General features: G+C 41.9%; 1 protein-coding gene across 1 annotated transcript in view; it reads left to right on the top strand.

Moving 5' to 3' along the window:
- The window catches only part of LOC102866956 (transmembrane protein 178A-like), a 98056-nt gene that overhangs the window by 59593 nt on the left and 20437 nt on the right, over window positions 1-18026 (top strand). The window contains exons 2-3 of the mRNA XM_006882332.1: window positions 11387-11500; window positions 16861-16998. Coding sequence (XP_006882394.1) covers window positions 11387-11500; window positions 16861-16998 — 252 coding nt within the window. The remainder of the gene's footprint in view (window positions 1-11386; window positions 11501-16860; window positions 16999-18026) is intronic.

Raw genomic sequence — 18026 nt, 5'->3', positions numbered from 1 at the left:
TGGAGGACATTATGCTAAGTGAAGTATCCGGGTCACAAAAGAACAAACACTGCATAACATCACTGTTAAAAAACAGGACAGACATGAGGAGGGTGTTTGGTAGTTGTTGTTGTTTAATGCCGTAGAGTCCTAGATGACTCATAGCGACCCTATGAATGAACAGCCTGAGCACTGTTCGTACATAGAGTTTCCAGAGGCAAGCCATTTTGGAACTGGATGCCGCTCCTGCTTCCAGGCTTGATTTAGTCGGGAAGCTCCAGCCAGGTGTTTGGTAGAGAATGGAAAAAAGTGAATAGGTAATAAATGGCATTAGATCAGGTGAGGGAAAGAACTGTCTGAAAGGAATATATGATTATGCATGATATATATGACAAGAATATAGAATAAGGAGTGCATTGTGGGAAGGGTTAGAGGAAGAAGGAATGAAGGAAGACGAAAATATGCAACAATGGGGAAAGGGAAAACATTTTTGATGTTTGAAAAAAAGGAAAAAGAAGAAAGCATCAGGATTGGAGGCAGAAAAAAAAAAGAGCTTGGCTGCCAGCTTAAAGGTTGATAGTCTAAACCCAGCCAGTGACTTCATGGGAGCAGAAGACTTAAATATCTACCATAGCAGTGACTACGGCCTGGGAAGCCCTGTGGGGCAGTTCTACACAGTCGGTAACTACTGTGAGTTGGGAGCCCTGGTGTCGTCGTGCTGAGAAGCTGTGCTGCAATCTCAAAGGAGTGCTGTTGGAATCCACCAGCCGCTCTGCAGGAGGATGAGCAATCTCCTCTAAGTGTGACATACTGCCGCTGAGAGCCCACCGGAGCGTCCGCTCCCACTGGGGTGGGTTCCCACCATCACCACCACCAACAACGTGAGTTGGGATGGACGTACTGGCATTCAGTAACAGCACGGACAGTGTAACTTTCAGTATGTGCCATCAAATCAGAACTGACTCATAGCCGATCCTCCAGCAGGTTTTCATGAGGCTATAAATCACAGACTATACCACCAGACCCCCATTAGAACTTAGTATTTTTCCATTGTGTTTTTAATACATAATTAAAAAATTAAATATGTAATCGCATTATTACATATTGGCAAGTGAAACTGTTTCCTACTTAAAAAAGAAAGAGGTATTACATTACTGATACTGTAAGAGATACGTGGTGGTGGTGGTGGTTATGTGCTGTCGAGTTGTCTGTGACTCATAGTGACCCTATGCACAACAGCCCTAAACCCAATCTATCCTGTGCCAACCGCACTGCCTCTGACACACCCATCCCGATTACCCCAGTCACTGAATCAATCCACCTCATAGAAGGCCTTCCCCTCCTACACCATCCCTCCACCCTCCCAAACATGATGTCCCTCTCCAAGGACCGGTCCCTCCTTGCAACATGCCCAAAGTATGTCAGACAAACAATAACAAAGATGATCAGGTTTTCACATTCCATTCTATACTCTGGTAGCTGAGGCTCTAGAGGTGCCTTATCTTCACACAGGCACTTTATCTGACAATGCAGACAGGGTGGAGAGAACAGAGGCAAGGACCCAACTTTTCAGGCGCAGGTAGTGGAGTTCACATTGAGGTAGTTAAAAAAAGAGAGGTAATATGAGAGTCATTGGCTCGGTCATTGTTTGGGTCGTTGTTCACGTGTCTGCTTACCTTGCTGTATGTTTGGGCTACTCTATAATGTCCATTTACAGAGTTCTACTGGTTCAAATTGCTTTTGGTCAAACATTCTTCTAAGTAGTATAGCACTGGTCTGTGCATTGCTGTACAGAGGTAACTCGTGGTTGCTGTGATGCTAAACACTGTGACACTGATGTGTCAAATGTGATAATGGTTACTCATGGTGGACAGTGTTTGGTGGAGCTTCCCAATTAAAACAAGCTTGGAAGCAGGAGTGGCATCCACTTCTGAAATGGCTTGCCTCCGGAAACCCTATGAACAGTGCTCAGGCCTTTCATTCATAGGGTCGCTATGAGTCCTCTACTACTTGACAGCACCTAACAACAAATAACAGCAGTGTACAAAGGCTTCTATTTGCAAATGTGAGGAGAAGCTAAGAGATCACTCATAACAGAATGCCACCGTGAACTGAGTGCTTACAGTGATCCTGTGCTGAATCTCTAAACCACCTTTCTCATTTTCAAAATAACCTAAATAGTATCTGCCCTAATTCCTCCTCTCTTACAGATAAGAGAATTAAGGCTGGGAGAGGTTAAGTCATGTGTTAGAAAGGTACACAGTTGGGATTCAAAACCAAGTAAGACATTTTACAACTCTATCTTGTCTTAATTGCCTTGAAGTAAGAACCAAATAATCGCTGACCCTCCTCTCTGGGTTTCCAAAGCTGTCTGTGAAGCTCCGAGGAGGAGACTGGCCTTCTTTCTCCTGCTTGACCGCTGCTGTGTTGGAACCACCAGGGAATTAGCAGCACAACACCCTGTGGGCAACACAACTGTATACGCAGCCTTATGCTTGTTTGACAGTAATGGTTTTTTACAGATTCTCTGCTGCTCCTCCCATTTCTTTTCCATTTAGCCTGGAGCCTGATTTGCTAGGCCTTGACTCTGAGCTATATTCATTTGTATTAACATTGGCAATAACAGACTTTCATCAGACATAGGCCCCATTCCTAATCCCTATGCAACACAATTCTGTATCTTGTTTTGTGGCTCATATCATCCTAAAAGTGGCTCTCCTTGGCTCTTTAAGAAGCTAATTAATCACTAAATATAGACCACGACTTGTTCTTTTCTCCCTGCTGCGTGTGTGTTCCCCCCATTGTGAGGTGCCATCTGGTGCTGTGGACTCATGCCTTTTGTGTTCCTTTCCTGAGAGCTGGATTCGTGGCTCCCTAATCCCAGCCAGCCAGTTAATTTCAGAGTTTGCATGCATGGCTTTGAAAACCATTTGAATCTAATGCCTCCTTGTGGATCTTCTCAGCATCACTCCTTAACATAACGTTTGTGGAACTTCTGTCTTTATCACCATATATGTATATATGTAGAATGGCTTTTTCATCAAAAATATTTCATTTGTCTTTGGCAAGCCATCAAGTAGCTACAGATCTTTTCCTGGGCTTTAGTCAAGCTTGATTTTGTCAGTTTTATATATGTATGCGCTGTAGGGGGCCAAACCTTAATAGTACGCTTTCCTCTTCAACTCTATTTGACTTTGTGCTATGACAGTTGAACAAGTGTTTAAGAACAAGGAAATAAAACAGCTAATGGTAGGGCGCTGACACGGCTGCTGATCTGTCCTTCACTCCCACCTTCGCTTCTAAATCTCCCTGGTCTCTTAATGATCTTCCAACAGAGTGAAACACTGCGCCTGGATAACATTTTCTTGCAAACTCAGCTGAGGTGCCCCGGGCTTACCATCAACCCCTACTTTTTGGAATCTTTGAGTGTGCTTGTTATTGTCCAGTCCAGACCTTTCCATGATCCCCACCTCCCCACTTCCTTTCCCTCCTCGATTCTGTGTTCTTGGCAGTTTAAATTCGTCCTGAGAGCCCACTGGGAAAGGAAAGGTAATTTGGAGATGTGTGCACTGATTACCTCATTCCTGGCACATGTCAGACGCCCCTGGGGCAGCAAGAAAACACTGAGCCAGGCCGGCTGCTCACCTCCTTCCTCCCTCTCTCCCTGCTGGCTGAGATCTGCCTGTTCCCAGCAAGGGGCAGAGGAAGAGATGGGCTTTAAAGAGACTGACAAGGATTTTAAAGGAACCCCGTAATTCCCTCTTGCTGATGGTCTTCGGAGCGCAGCTCCCCTGGGTCTGAGAGCTTCCTCCTTGCCTTGACCGTTCTCTGTCAAACTGCTTCAGTGATGTGTGGATGGCATGTAGCCATTGAGTCTGCCCTGTAGCACATCTCCTCTCCAAATAGCATGTGTGGAAGAGTGTGGATAATACACAGATAGAACTCTGAGTGTCAATTCTGAGTCCAGAAGAGCCTGCTCTGGTCTCATTGCTGCCTGCTTCCCTCTTAAACTCACAGTGTATTTAATAACACAGTTTAACCACCCATAGACTTAAGATACATTCCTAAAACATTAAGGATTTTTATCTTTCCTGAGTGAGTCCTGTACAAAGTTGGGCTAACAGTAGAACAGTAGAGCTAGCTTGGTTAATGTCTTTCACTGCGGCCTTGGGCTAGTTATTGAACCTCTCTGAGCTTCAGATTTTTCTGCTTAGTGGAACGAATAATGCCTTTCCTATCTAGCTTGTCAGGTGGTGGTTGAGTATTTTGTCAAAGGCTTCTTCTGTATCCATGAGATAGTTATCATACAATTTTTCTCCTTTTCCCCACCTGTATAGTGTATTTCATTGATTGATTTTCACATGTTGAACTAGCCTTGCACTCCTGGGGTGAACCCCACTTGGTGGTGACCTTTTAATATGCTCTGGTGGCCTAGTGGTGAAGAGCTGCGCTGCCAACACAAAAGCTCATGGTTTGAATGCACCTGCTCCACAGAAGAGAGATGAGCAATTGACTCCTGTGTGACTTATTGCCTCCTCAGAGGCAGGAAACCCACTGGGGGGCAGTAACCCACTGGGGGGGCAGTAAACCCACTGGAGGGTCAGTCATGAGTTGGTTCCAACTTTACAGCACATCACAACAAAAGGCAGATTCAGTTTGCTAGTATTTTGTTTAATAGTTTTGTTTCTATATTTAGAATGGATATTGGCCTACAGTTTTCTTTGTTGTTGTTGTTAGGTGTCCTCAGGTCAAATATGACCCCTGGTGACTTTATGAACTCCTCTCTTATGTTATCCTCTCACTTCCTGAAACCCATTGCTGCAGTTTGTGTCAGTTTGTCTGATGGAGGGTCTTCCTCTCATTCACTGACCCTCCACCTTTCCAAGCATCATGCCCTAGCAACATGCCTGAAGTATGTGAGGTGAAGCTTTATCGTCTTTGCCTCCCAGGGGCACTCTGACTGCACTTCGTATGAGATATATTTGTTTGTTCTCTTGGCCATCCATGAGATGTTCAGTGTTCTTCTCAAACAGCACAGCTCCAAGGCTTCAATTCTTCTTCTATTGTCTTTATTTATATTGTGCTATTTTTCTTCAGGATGCCATAAAGTGAATTCAGGGTGCGATCTCTACTGGAAGGCTATCTCTCTCTGTCAGCTCTGGAAGAAGGGCCTGCTCTCAGGCCCCATGAGCTTGGTGCTCTTTGGTGTTCTCCACAAGTCTTGGCATCAGTCTTGCTCAGGTCTAGGAGAGTCTCAGCTCAGAGCCCCAGGTCCACAGGATGCACTCTGTCCTTGGCTCTTCTTTCTTGCTCCATCTCTATTTAGAAATCTGTTTCTTTACCTCTTTCAAGATGGAGAGTTATACAGACCATATCCTAGGAAAATTTCCCGTACATTAATCAGATCAGGACTATGAGTTGAGTAAGGATGTTATATCCCATCCTCATCCTCTGTGAACTGATAGTATATCAGATTATATTTTGGAATTATTACATCATTATATAACTATTAATCCACTGAGAATCATAGCCTAGGAATCTGAGAGCTTATTATAGGGGAAATTCCGTTTAGTCCATGACACTGTTTTATGTTTTGTTCTTCTATTCATCCATTGTTATTATTTTTTTCTTTAGTAAATAGACACTTTCCAGTATTTTTTGTGTAATTTATTGTATTATTTATTATTTTTAGTTACACTCTTAGTAGTTTTTCTGAGCTTATAATTACTGTATTAATTCCTAACCTTCTGGTTTGGATTAATACAACTTAATTTTAATTACATACCACGTTCTTATTGCCACTGAGTAAGGACCAGCTCATTTTAGAGCCTGTAAATCACACAGGAAATTTCACATATTTTCCTGCAGAGCCCCTGGTGGATTCAAATTGCCAGAGAGATACCCCCTGTGGGTTAACAGGGCTACTTCTTACCCACTGGGCCACCAGAGCTCTTTGTTTAATTTCATCAGTACACAGAAACTTCTTGTTGTAGTTGTTAATTGCCGTCGAGTTGAGCACAACTCATAGAGACTCTATGAACAAAAGACCTAAAGCCTTTCTATAACCATCGTCATAGAGTTTTCAGAGGCATGTTGTTTAGGAAGTGGATACCACTCCTGCTTCCAAACCTGGCTTAAACTGGGAGCTCCACCAAACGTTGTCCACTTTGGGCAACCATTATGGCATTTGACACCCCAGTGGCACAAGGTTCAGCATCACAGCAAACCCAGATTACCTGAGTACAGGAAACTGACAGAAGAATGATGTACAACTTAGAAAACTGTTCCTCTAAAATATAACAACTCTAGTCTCACTTAGCAATGGTTAAGTGTTGTCAACTCAAATACAACTCATAGCGACACTATGAACAAAATATTTGAACCCTGTTCTATAACTAATATAATTTCTCTATGTTCATAGAGTTCCCAGGGGCACATGGTTTAGAAAGTGAACGTGACTCCTGCTTCCAAATCTGAATCAATCTGGAAGCTCCTCCATACATTGTGCATGATGGGTAACCATTATGGTATTTGACATGACTATGTTTAGCATCGCAGCAACTCCAAGTTACTTCAGTGCAGCAATTAGACAGATGACTCCTGTACCACTTAAAGAATGTTCATCCCAAAATGAATTAATTTGACCTGAGGACCCAATGGTATTTTAAAGACAGGCAAGCCCAACAAATGCTATTGACAGTAAATCAAGTAGACCCTCCACCCTTGGGTCGTGATTAGCTAAATCAGGCAAAAGTCCAGTCACCTGACATCCTCTTGTGTAGGATAAAAGCCAATAATAACACAACCAGAAACCTTCCTTACGTGATCCTCATCAAGATGCGAGAAATCATCTTCCAGAGTGAAACCACTACACAGGAGCCTCCAAGCCAGGTGTGCACAGAAACTTAGCTTCTGTATTATTCCTTTTCCCTCTCCCATTCTTTGTTATTATTGTTATTATAATCATTCAAATTACATCTTTATAAATTATATGCTTATCGGCACATTTACAAGTATCATTATTATTTACACCGTCTTATGTATTCCAATGTAGATGCCTTTACAGGTGCTCTTGATTTCACATGGATTTGAGTTACTATCTGGGGTTCTCTGGTTTCCATCTGAAGGACTCCTTTTACTGTTTCTTATAGGGCAAATGTGCTAGTAATATAGCTTTTCCGTTTTTATTTATCTAGAAATGCTATAATTTACTAATGATAACTTTGCTGTATACAGAGTTCTTATCTGAGAGTTGTTTGTATCTGAGATTTGAGATGTCATCCTAGTTCCTTCTGACCTTCACGGTTTCAGGTGAGTTTTTAGCTCATATTATAGGGAGATCCTGGTTTGTGAAAGGAGCTCTCATGGCCTCGTCCATGGAGTGTTGCACAACTGACCCACAGGTGGTACCTCTCTAGAAGTTCCAATCTACCAGCAGCTCCTTGGGAGAAAGAAGCAGCTTCCTACCATGTGATTTATAGCAGCTGAATACCCACTGGATCAAATAAATATGAGCTCGTTCCAACTTGACAGCAATGAGGTTGGTTGGTTGGTTGGTTGGCTGGTTTTCGGTTTTGTATGTGATACATTGTTTCGCTTCTGCTGCTTTAAGAATCTTTGTCTTTGGTTTTCAGGAGTTTAATTATCATTTGTTCAGCTGTGAATTTTTCTGTGTGTTTACCATATTTGTTCTTGTTTAAGCTACTTGTATGAGTTGATTGTATTTTTATCAACCTTTTGACCTTTAATTTTTAAAATATTCCCTTTGCCTTGTTCTGTTCTTCTCTCCTTCTAGGAATCTAATTATTTTATTTTGTCCCACCATCAGGTCTCTAATATTGCTTAGTTTTTGTCTTCACCCCCACTTTATACTCCTAAGATAGAGTAAACTTAATTACCCATCTTCAAGTTTGATGATTCTAGTCTCTGCTTGTTAAACTCTTCTTTTGAGCCCATATGGGTAATTTTTGCAATTTTCTCAGTATTACCTTTCAATTTCAGAATTTCTATTAATAAAAACCATTTCTATTACTCTGTTCTTATTCTCTACTTCAGAAAATCTGTTGTCAAGGACCTCTCCAAGGTTAAGGAGCAAAAGTGCACCTCATTCAAGCCATAGACCTTTTAGTTATTGATCCAGTTACTTGGATGTGAAAGTTGCAGGACCTTTCTGTCTGTGATACACCTGCCTCCATTACCCCAATCACTGAGTCAATTCATCTCATCCAGGGTCTTCCTCTTCTGCACTGACCCTCCACCCTTCCAAGCATGTCCTTCCTGACAACATGCCCAAAGTATGTGAAACAAAGTTTCAAAATCCTTGCCTCCAAGGAGCAAACTGGTTTCATAGGATAGGCCTGTTTGCTCTCTTGGCAGTCCAGAATATGTTCAATACTGTTCTCTAACACCACAACTCAAAGACATCAATTCTTCTTTTGTCATCCAGTCATTGTCCAGCTCTCCAGATGCATAGCAAGCAATTGAGAAGACCATAGCTTGGATCAAGCATACCTTAGTCTTTAGATTGGTATCATTGCTCTTTAGCACTCTGGAGAGGTCCTTGATGGCAGATTTTCCCAGTGACACTTATCTTTTGATTTCTTGACTGCTGGTGGAGGGGTTGTTGACTATGGAACCAAGAAAGATGAAATCTTTAACACCATCAATCTTTTCTCCATCTATCATCATGTTGACTATTGTCCTGACTGTTGAGGTGTTCTGTTTTCTGATGTTGAGATGCAATCTATACTGAGGAATTCAGTCCTTGATCTTCTGCAGTAAGTGCTTCAAGTCTTCAGTTTCAGTGAACAAGGTTGTGTCATCTGTATAATGTAGGCTGTTTATGAATCCTGATGCATTCTTCTTTATCAAGTCTCTAGCCCTTTTGATGATCTGTTCAGCATATCGATTGAAAAGTTATGGAGAAAAGATACATCTCTGATGTGCTTCTTTTTGACTGTGTTTCAGTATTCACTAGTTCTGTCTGGAAAACAACTTCTTGCTCTAGGCAACGGTTTCACCTGAGCACAATCAAATGCTCTGGGATTCCCATCCTTTTCACTGTTAGCCACAATTTGTTGTGATCCACACAGTTAAATATCTTTGCATAGTCAATGAAATAACAGGCATTCTTCTGGTACTCTCTGCTTTCAGGGGTCAGCTAACAATCGGATGGAGGTTTCCTTAACTATTCAGGACCATCACATCCCCCAGCATTGGCTGAGTGGTTCTGGATGAGTTGGAGCACACTTTCATCTCTGTTTTAGCTTATTTTTTGCTCATACAGAGCCTCAGTGTTAACTAGTAGATGAGTATAAGAGAACATAGTAGTTTTTAAAAAAATATAATTGTAGCCATTTACTATAGTCCTTATTGTCCTCTTTTATCTTTTGTCCTCATATGGAACTATTTACACTTTTCAAGACCAGTCATTTCTCACTGAGACTGAATTGATATGTAACCTGTTACTATTCCCCTGACTCTCTGTGTCATAGACCTTACAACCACTCCCATAAGTCCATGCTAAAAAAAGGAACAAACAAAAATATAGAGTGTCTTTGAATTTTAAAAAACCCCACACCCTATGGTTTAAGAAGGAAAAAGAAGCTTCTAAAAAAAATCAAAGCTGTCTAAATTTATTATAGTTCCCCCCTGAAGGTGAGATTCAAAGGCTGTCTGGATCAAAATTATTTGGGGTGGTTCTTAAAAATCTGGTTTCTAGGCTCCACATTAGACATTGTGTGTTAGACTATGCAGTGTGGTCCAGGCCTGTGAATCAAGCATCCTTCCCATGTGCGTATGAGAGACTCTTGGGAAGATGATCTTGTAGGTGCATTCATGAAAGGGGCTGAGCTGATCACAATGCAGACTTTCCTCAGATGTTAACCTCCCACTTTTAGTGCTTGAGTTATTTTTATTTCACTTTTTGTAAGATACTCAGTTCTACTAATTAGAGAGTTATTTGCCTTAATGGAGATTTTTTTTAATAGCTGCCAGAGTAAAAGGACATTGATAATTTTAACTTAATCAGATTGCATTTTTCCTAACAACTGGCCAAGATGGTTTGCAGTGGGAAACAGAAGAGTTTTTCTTTGTTTTGTTTATGCTTTTTGCTTTGAAGGTGGAGTAAGTAATTTTTACGAGACTCAGAATGTGTATAGAAAAAAAAATAGGTCCATATGGATTGATACCATAGAAAAGCCTAGGGGGAAAGATAGTATCGAAATCAGCCAATGGACACACTTGCCTGTTTTACAGTGTTGTTCCTGGGCTCACTGTATGGCCAGATTTAGGGGGAGTCTTTGTAGGGAGTTTCCTCTCCTTTTCCAACATTACCCTATTTTCTCAGTGTTAAGATTTAGGCCAGCACAGTGAGTATCAAAGAATTATATCCAGCTGTTTAAAAGTTAAGTAGGAGGCATTGATGGTTTCCTGATAGAATTCCCACTTTGTAGAAGGTGATGTGGATTGAACTCTGGCCAGTGTCCCTCATGCATCAGTCAGTGGAGACTTGTGTGTTCTACGATGCTGAAAGGTCTGGTGATAAGAGTTTTGAAAATCAGACGGTGAAAACTGTCTGGATCCAAAGAGTCCAATCTGCAGCCAATCACAGGGGTAGCTTCAAACTGGGCAGTATTTCCTTCTCTTGTGCATGTGGGTGCCAGGAACAGGGATTGACTCAATTCCAGCTAACAACAAAAGCAAGGGTTAAACAGGCTTTAATGGATGGAATAGAAAGCCGATTCCTGTCCAAAGCACCATGTAGAAAGTTTTTTCTACGGAAATATGTCGTCTAGGCTTCTGGTGGCCCAGTGGGTAGGGAGCTGCCAACCAAACAATGGGTATTTTGAATTCACTACCTGCTCTGTAGCAAAAAGATGGGCAATCTCCTCCCGTGTGATTTACAGCTTCTGAAAATCTACTAGAAGGTCAATTATGAGTCATTTCCACTTTGACAGCAGTGAGAATTGGAGAGCGAAAGAGTGTGCATGTTCAAATAAGGAACATCCTCATGAATTTTTGGATACAGCTTATTTGAGAATTGGAGACTGGGTCAAAGATAGGTGTATGTTAGTTCATCTGTGTTAACTTAAAGTTGAAGCTGATTACTACCAGCCACCTGTATAGTTTCAGGACATTTCTCTTGATGAGTTTTATGTTTAGATGATACAGATTCTGTCGAAAAACAACTTGGGGAGCATAGCTCATTATAAAATTTAGTACATTAAAAACAAAATGCAATTTTAAAAATGATTTGATGTTTTAGGTTTTCTTGCTCTAACTTGTCCCTGTTAATGAGAGTCACTGAAAGATCCCTCCCCTCCTTCCCATATATTGTTCTGTCTTACTTCTCCAGAATTTATCTACAAGGCCAGTAAATACTTTATTTATTTTTCCCCCCTTCAAGGTATTGCACAGAGATGCACAGCCATCAAGTACCACTTTTCTCAGCCAATCCGCTTACGAAATATTCCTTTCAATTTGACCAAGACAATACAGCAAGATGAATGGCACCTGCTTCGTAAGTATTTGGGAACAGGGTCAGAGGTCATTTTTTCAGAAGTGGTCTTTCTGGTTTAAAAAATATTTCCATTTGGGCTGAAAGATTCTGTGCTCATCACCTTGGACCTCTGGGCTCAAACAGAGGATCATTTCACAGTGATATAGACACAACTGTATAAACACAACTTCACATAAATGTACAAAGAAGTGTGTAGAAACTAGGCAGCAGACTGTAAGTCATCGCCATGCATGTGTCCACCTGGCGGAGCCTGTACACAGACAATCTACTGACGTTTTTATTTTTCTACCAAAATATCAGGTACAATAGCCTTCTCCACCACCAGTCATAGAAAACCAAGATTATACCTTAGACACTCTTATTTTTGTTTTGTTTATACAATATTTATTTTAGCTCCTGTGTCTATCTTAGAGCTCAGTGTTTCTGCTAAATGTCTTTATGAGTGAACGTTGTCATTTTCTCAGAGGGTGTCCCTTACCTGTACATCTCAAAGGCAGGAACTGCTCTTTTTCACTGTCAGGAAAATATGAAATTCTAGAAAGAATTACACAATATGAAACTGACGAAGGCTTATGTTTACCTTCACACTATTTGGACTGCCTTCTGATAGCCCATGGAAGCCAAATTGAAAGGGAATTCTTTCAGTGTTTACCTCCTCAGGAGTTTCGGTGGCATAGCCCATAGGGAGCGGTAGTGCTAGACCAAAGGCAGTGTCTCTTGGACAGTTCAAATCCACTTGCAGCTCCAAGATGGGCTGTCTCCTCCTGGGTGACTTACAAGTCTCAGAAAAACCACTGGAAAGTTAAACTTTGAGTCAGTTTTGACTTGATGGCGATGAGAGAGTGAGTGAATGAGGTTGATTATGATTTTCTGATGAGATATGCAGTCTGGAGCTCGCTGATCTAATTTGGTGACCAAAGTCATCACTGCAGAAATTCAAGCAGCATTTCACTGTGTACGTAAACTCTTCTACAGAGCAGTACAAAAGGCTCTGCTTTGTAGCTCAAACACATAAACAGAAGCTCTTATGCCATTGCCTTACCAGTGGTCTAATATCTACAAACATTATGATTGATAAATTTCAGACTAAAGTCATTACTGTAAAAAGAGGTTTGTTTCAACATAGCCTGACATCCTAGAATTTCTTCCTTGCTTGAGTTTAAGGATCATTTCTCAATAGATCTGTTCTTATATTAAGTGTGCTCTTGTATTCCTTCTTCATGAGCACACTTGGCACTTGGTATATTTTGTCTTAATCATTTTCCTAGAGAAACTTATAGTGTCTGGCTATGTGTAATGCAGAAAGATGGTCACAGAATCCTGAAAAAGAACCATGTTTCTTTACTCCAAGAACTTTTACCATGTTATTGCCCTGGAAGGAAGATAGCATTTGGTTGGCACATTTTGTGCTTGGCTCCAATGATGATCGGAACTCACAGTTCTTTGTACTGCAGAAGAAAGGCCTGCCAGTCTGTCCATAGAGATTATAGCAGAATGAATGTCATGAAGAAGTTCTGCTCTGTAACAAACAGCATTGTCATGAGCTGGGATCAATCAATGGCAACATATTGTTTCCTTTTTCGTCTTTTTCCTTTCTCCTTCTTCTTAGTACTTTCCTGGTGTTCTTTAGGAAAGACTTTTTTTTAATTATTTTTTTAGGAAAGACATTTTGAGCAGCCTCAGACATGGTTTCTTTTCAGAACATCCTTCTTGGTGACCTATACTATGTCTACTGGATAAGCCTGATGTGTGGTGCTAATGTGACCCCCTCATGGATTGTATCTGAACCCTGCGCCTTTTAATGGTCACAGGAAATGGAACCCTGAAGGGATTCAGGAGGTCGCAAGATAATAGTGGCTGAGCTGTTATTACATTTCCCCTGCTCAGATGTGGATGTCTCAAAACTACTTACGCCCTTAACATTCAGCCTAGCCTTTCTAAATGGTTGCTGCCTCTGGCCCCTTGCTCTGTGGTATCCATATCCTTCCTTTTCTAGGCAGAAAATGCAGAGATGCATCACTTTACTTTGCATGCTCTGAGCTGGAAAGGAGGAATCCCCTTATTAAAGAAGATAGAGAATCTGTGTGAGGCTAGGATGCTGAGTCAGAGTAGAAGCTACTGTCATTGCCTTCTATGTGGCACCCCTGCGACACCTGGAAGTCATAGCTACAAGCCTGAGCTCCTTCCACGTTGACAGAGAAGCCCACCCTCCCCCAGCTGGTGAGAAGCTATGTCTGGCATCCGAGCGCTGCCAGGGGTGCATGATCCTTTATCTTCTTGCATTGACATTGGCCCAGACCTGCTGACTGGCTGCCCTTAGATCAGCAGATGGGTATTTGGGATCATTTTAAAAGAAGACTGTAGACCTTCAGCAAATACCTCTTTATGGTTAGTTTTGCACAAGAAACTATGAACTAAGAAGGAAATAGAAAAAAAAGAGAAAAGATATTAGTAGGAGAGTAGGATCTAATTTTGATGCAGCTATCAGAGCAGATGTATGACCAGGCGCATGTCAGTCTACCAAGGGGTAGACATGTCAAAGCCAAGGGGTTTTGCCCCGGTGTGGTGTAGAGACTGAGTTCCTGGTTCAGTGAACACATTTCTGCTTTTGCAATAGACCCATCTCTACAGCTGGATCTACCAATCTGTCTAACCCATGGGAACAGTCTCTCCTTACTCTGTGTAAAGGGGATCTTTAGTAGCCTAGTCATAAGAAGCTAAATTGCAATCCCAAAGGAAAGTGGTTCAAATCTACCATCTGCTCCTTGGGAGAAGGATGAGAAATTTCCTCCTGTGTGATTTACTGCCTCTGAAAGCCTGCTGGAAGATCAGCTGTGAGTTGGTTCCAGCTCGACAGCACACAACAATCCTGTGTAAATGGGTGCTTAATTGTGGGACTTGTGGGGTGTTTTTGGGTGGGAGCATTTATAAGATGCCACTTATCTGTAAACTGGGCCACTGTCTTAGTCACCGTGATTGTCTACACTGTGTCAAATATTTTTTGAAAATAGATACTTGTTACTGTTGAGTTGATTCTGACTCCAGACAACACAATGCGACAGGGTAGAGCTGCCTCATGGAATTTTCTGAGCTGTAATCTCTACAGCGCGGGTGACCACATCTCTTTGGTTTCAAACCACTGAACTTGCTGTCTGCCGCTAAGTGTGTCACATACTGTACTATCAGGGCTTCTTTGAAAACAGGTAGAAAAGCCATTTGTATATACTAACCCATTTGCCATTGATCCATTCTGACTCACAGTGACCCCAATGGGTTTTAGAGTAAAATGGCTCCACAGAGATTTCAGTGAATGATTATGTGGGGACCAGGCTGCCTCTGGACCAATAGGCAACATTATGTTTGCTGGAGAAAAGATTGAAGTTGTCAACATTCTCAGTTACTTGGATCTGCAATCAGCACTTATAGTAGCATCAGTCAAGAATTCAAAAGACATGCATACCCATGTTTGTTGCTGCGTTATTCACAATTGTGATGAGATTGGAGCAACTCAAGTGCCCATCAACAAAACAGTGGGTAGAAAAATTATGGTGCCTTAACACGCTGGCGTATTATCCAGCACTGAAAAACAATGGACTTGTAAAACATTATACAACATGGGCAAGTCTGGAATACATTATATTGAGTGAAATATCTCAGTCACAAAAGTACAAGTACTTCAGAACACTGCTGTTATAAAATAGTACTGACATGGAGGAGAGAATGGGAAAAGAGTGGCTAAATAACGGACACTTCATTAAATCAGAAAAAGGGAAGAACTATTTGAAAGGGATTATATTAGGCAGTATATGTATGACAATAATCTGGAAGAAGGGTGCATTGTGGGGAGGGCTGGTGGAGGGAGAGAGGAGAAGAAGAAAATGTGCAACAATTAAAAATATTAAAATAAAATACTTTCAGTGTAAAAATTATTTGCTTTGAGAAAATCTGCTGTCAAGGACCTCTTCAACTGAAGAGTAATGATGTCAGTTTAAAGACTAACGTGCACCTGATCCATATAATGGGTATCTTCACTGACTCCATATGCATCTGAAAGTTGGACAATAAATGGCAGAAGAAACACTGCCTTTGAGTTGTTATGTGAGAGAGGAGTAGTGAACGGCTCATGGATTGCCCAAAGAACAGACAACTCTGTCCTGGAGGAAGTGAAATCAGGGTGTTCCTTAGAGGCAAGGATGGTCAGATTTAGTCTTACATACTTTGGGCATGTTGTCGGGGGGGACCAGTTCTTAGAAAAACACATCATGCTAGTAAAGGTGGAGAATCAGAAAAAGTGTAAGACCCTCAACAAGCTGAACTGACATGGTGACTATAACAAAGGACTTGAGCATGCTGGAGATCAGAGGATGGTGCAGGGCAGGCAAGATGCAGATCAGTTGTTCACAGAGTCATTTTGCATCATAGTTAACTCAATGACACAAAATAACAAGATTGCTAGCCTTTCCTCTAAGATGGCACTGTGTGGATGGAACCACCTAGCTCTTGGGCAGTCAGTAGCCATGCACTTAACCATTTGCATTGCTTAGGACACCTGAAAATAGGTAGGCATATATGTAAATGAAAACTAGAATAATTGGCATCCATAGCACTCATGTCAAACCATATTTCATTCAGTAAAGCTCACTGTTGAGGTTTTTTTCTCCAAAGCCAGCCTCACCTACATTCGTACAGTTCTCTTGATCATAGCAAAGGTCCTCCCACTGCCTCACTCTCAGTTGACTAATGATTATGTTTGCCCTGGGGCTGCACTCTAGTCTATTCTCTGTTTGCTGTGAATTTCCTTGTAGACTCAGAGTGGGAGGACCCTGACCCCTAATTTGTCACAGCCGTCTGTCTGCCCTGTTAGGGAGTAATCTGGGAATGAATCCCCTGCACCACCTTGGCCATGCAGACCCCCAGTCTCCCCATGTTGTTGTCATGTCCCCATCGAGTTACCCACAGCTTTATGTAAAACAGCTCTAATCCTACCCTGTCCTGAGCTACTCTCACTGACTCTGCCACACCAACCCCCATTGCCCTAGTCACTGTATCAACCCATCTCATTTGGGGTCTTCCTCTCCTGTGCTCTCCGTCAACCCTTCTGAGCATGATGTCCTTCTCCAAGGACTGATTCCTCCTGGCCATATGCCCAAAATATGTGAGACGGAGCTTGAACATCCTAGCCTTCAAGGAGAAACTTGGTTTCACCTTCTCCGAGGTAGACCTATTTGTTCTCCTAGTGGTCCATGGCAGTCTCCCAAATGTAGCTTATGAGTTTTCACACATATATTCAGAGTTCATCCTTGTCTAATTTGCAACCACTTTTCTTCTCTTTTGCATGTCTGTTTCTGTTTGGAGACCAGATTTAAGAAGAATCACTGCCGGCTTCCTGGGCATGGCGGTGGCCGTCCTACTGTGCGGCTGCATCGTGGCCACGGTCAGTTTTTTCTGGGAGGAGAGCCTGACGCAGCACGTGGCTGGGCTCCTCTTCCTCATGACAGGTAGGCTGTTCTGGCAGGCTTCCACTGCATGGGGGTACGTTGCTCTCCCTGTGGGCAGTGTCTCTGTCTCTGTGTCCTTTCCAGTTAAGTTTGATTCCACTTGTGACAAGACCAAAGAAAGGTCTTTGATTTTATAATATAGAATTTAAAGAAAAGAACAATATTACAAATGTAGCCTTTATTTTCCCATGTAACCTAGCATGAGGTTAAATGCCTTGAGTGCAACCTATATATAAACTGTGATTTTTTTTTTTAAATCTTTCAAAGGGAAGCTCTAGTTGCATAGATCACAGCCTTTAGACTGTGCGTCTCTGGTAGTCTGAATCAACCAGCAGCCCTGAAAGAGGAATATGGTCAGTCTCCTCCCATGTGATTAACAGCCCTTGGTTCTGATGTGATAGTGATGAGTTTGATTTTTTTTAAATTGCTTAGAATATACCCTAATCTTGAATAAGTGAGGTCTGATGATGTTGTTCACAGGGAGTTGTCCTGCTAATCCAAGGGTTGCATCTCTCTGGTGGTTCGAATCCACCAGTGGCTCCTTGGAAGAAATCTAGGACTTCTCCTCCTGTATGAGTGACAGTCTCTGACACTCCATAGTGGGCAGTCAGGCCTCTGGCAATAAGCTCAAAGGGCATGTGTAAGTGATGGCATTGTTTTATACATATGAAGCATTTGTTCTTTCACTCCATAGACCTTGGTGACCTAATGGTAAGAAGCTTCCCTGCCAACCTAAAGACAGACAGTTTGAATGCACTTTGGAAGAAAGTTGAGTAATCTCCTCCCAAGAGGTTTACTGCCTCTGAGAACCTGCTGGATGCAGGAATCTGTTCTGATTCGATGGCACATAACAACCGTGTACTGCTCTCTTAGAACTACCAGTTGCTGTTGAGTTCACTCTAGTTCTGGTGACCTCATGTTTGTCTAAGAATTAAGGTTTATTAGGGTTTTCAGTGGCACAAACTCTCTTATAAATGTACCAAAATGATGTTAATCATAGAACAGAGTTCAAGTCTTCTGTGCAAAGC

Source organism: Elephantulus edwardii, unplaced genomic scaffold (assembly GCF_000299155.1).
Source record: "Elephantulus edwardii isolate Elephantulus edwardi_28Jun2011 unplaced genomic scaffold, EleEdw1.0 scaffold00019, whole genome shotgun sequence".
In the NCBI taxonomy this organism is placed as follows: Eukaryota; Metazoa; Chordata; class Mammalia; order Macroscelidea; family Macroscelididae; genus Elephantulus; species Elephantulus edwardii.
The sequence above is the reverse complement of the archived record's forward strand: the minus strand, read 5'-3'. Positions and strand labels throughout refer to the sequence as shown.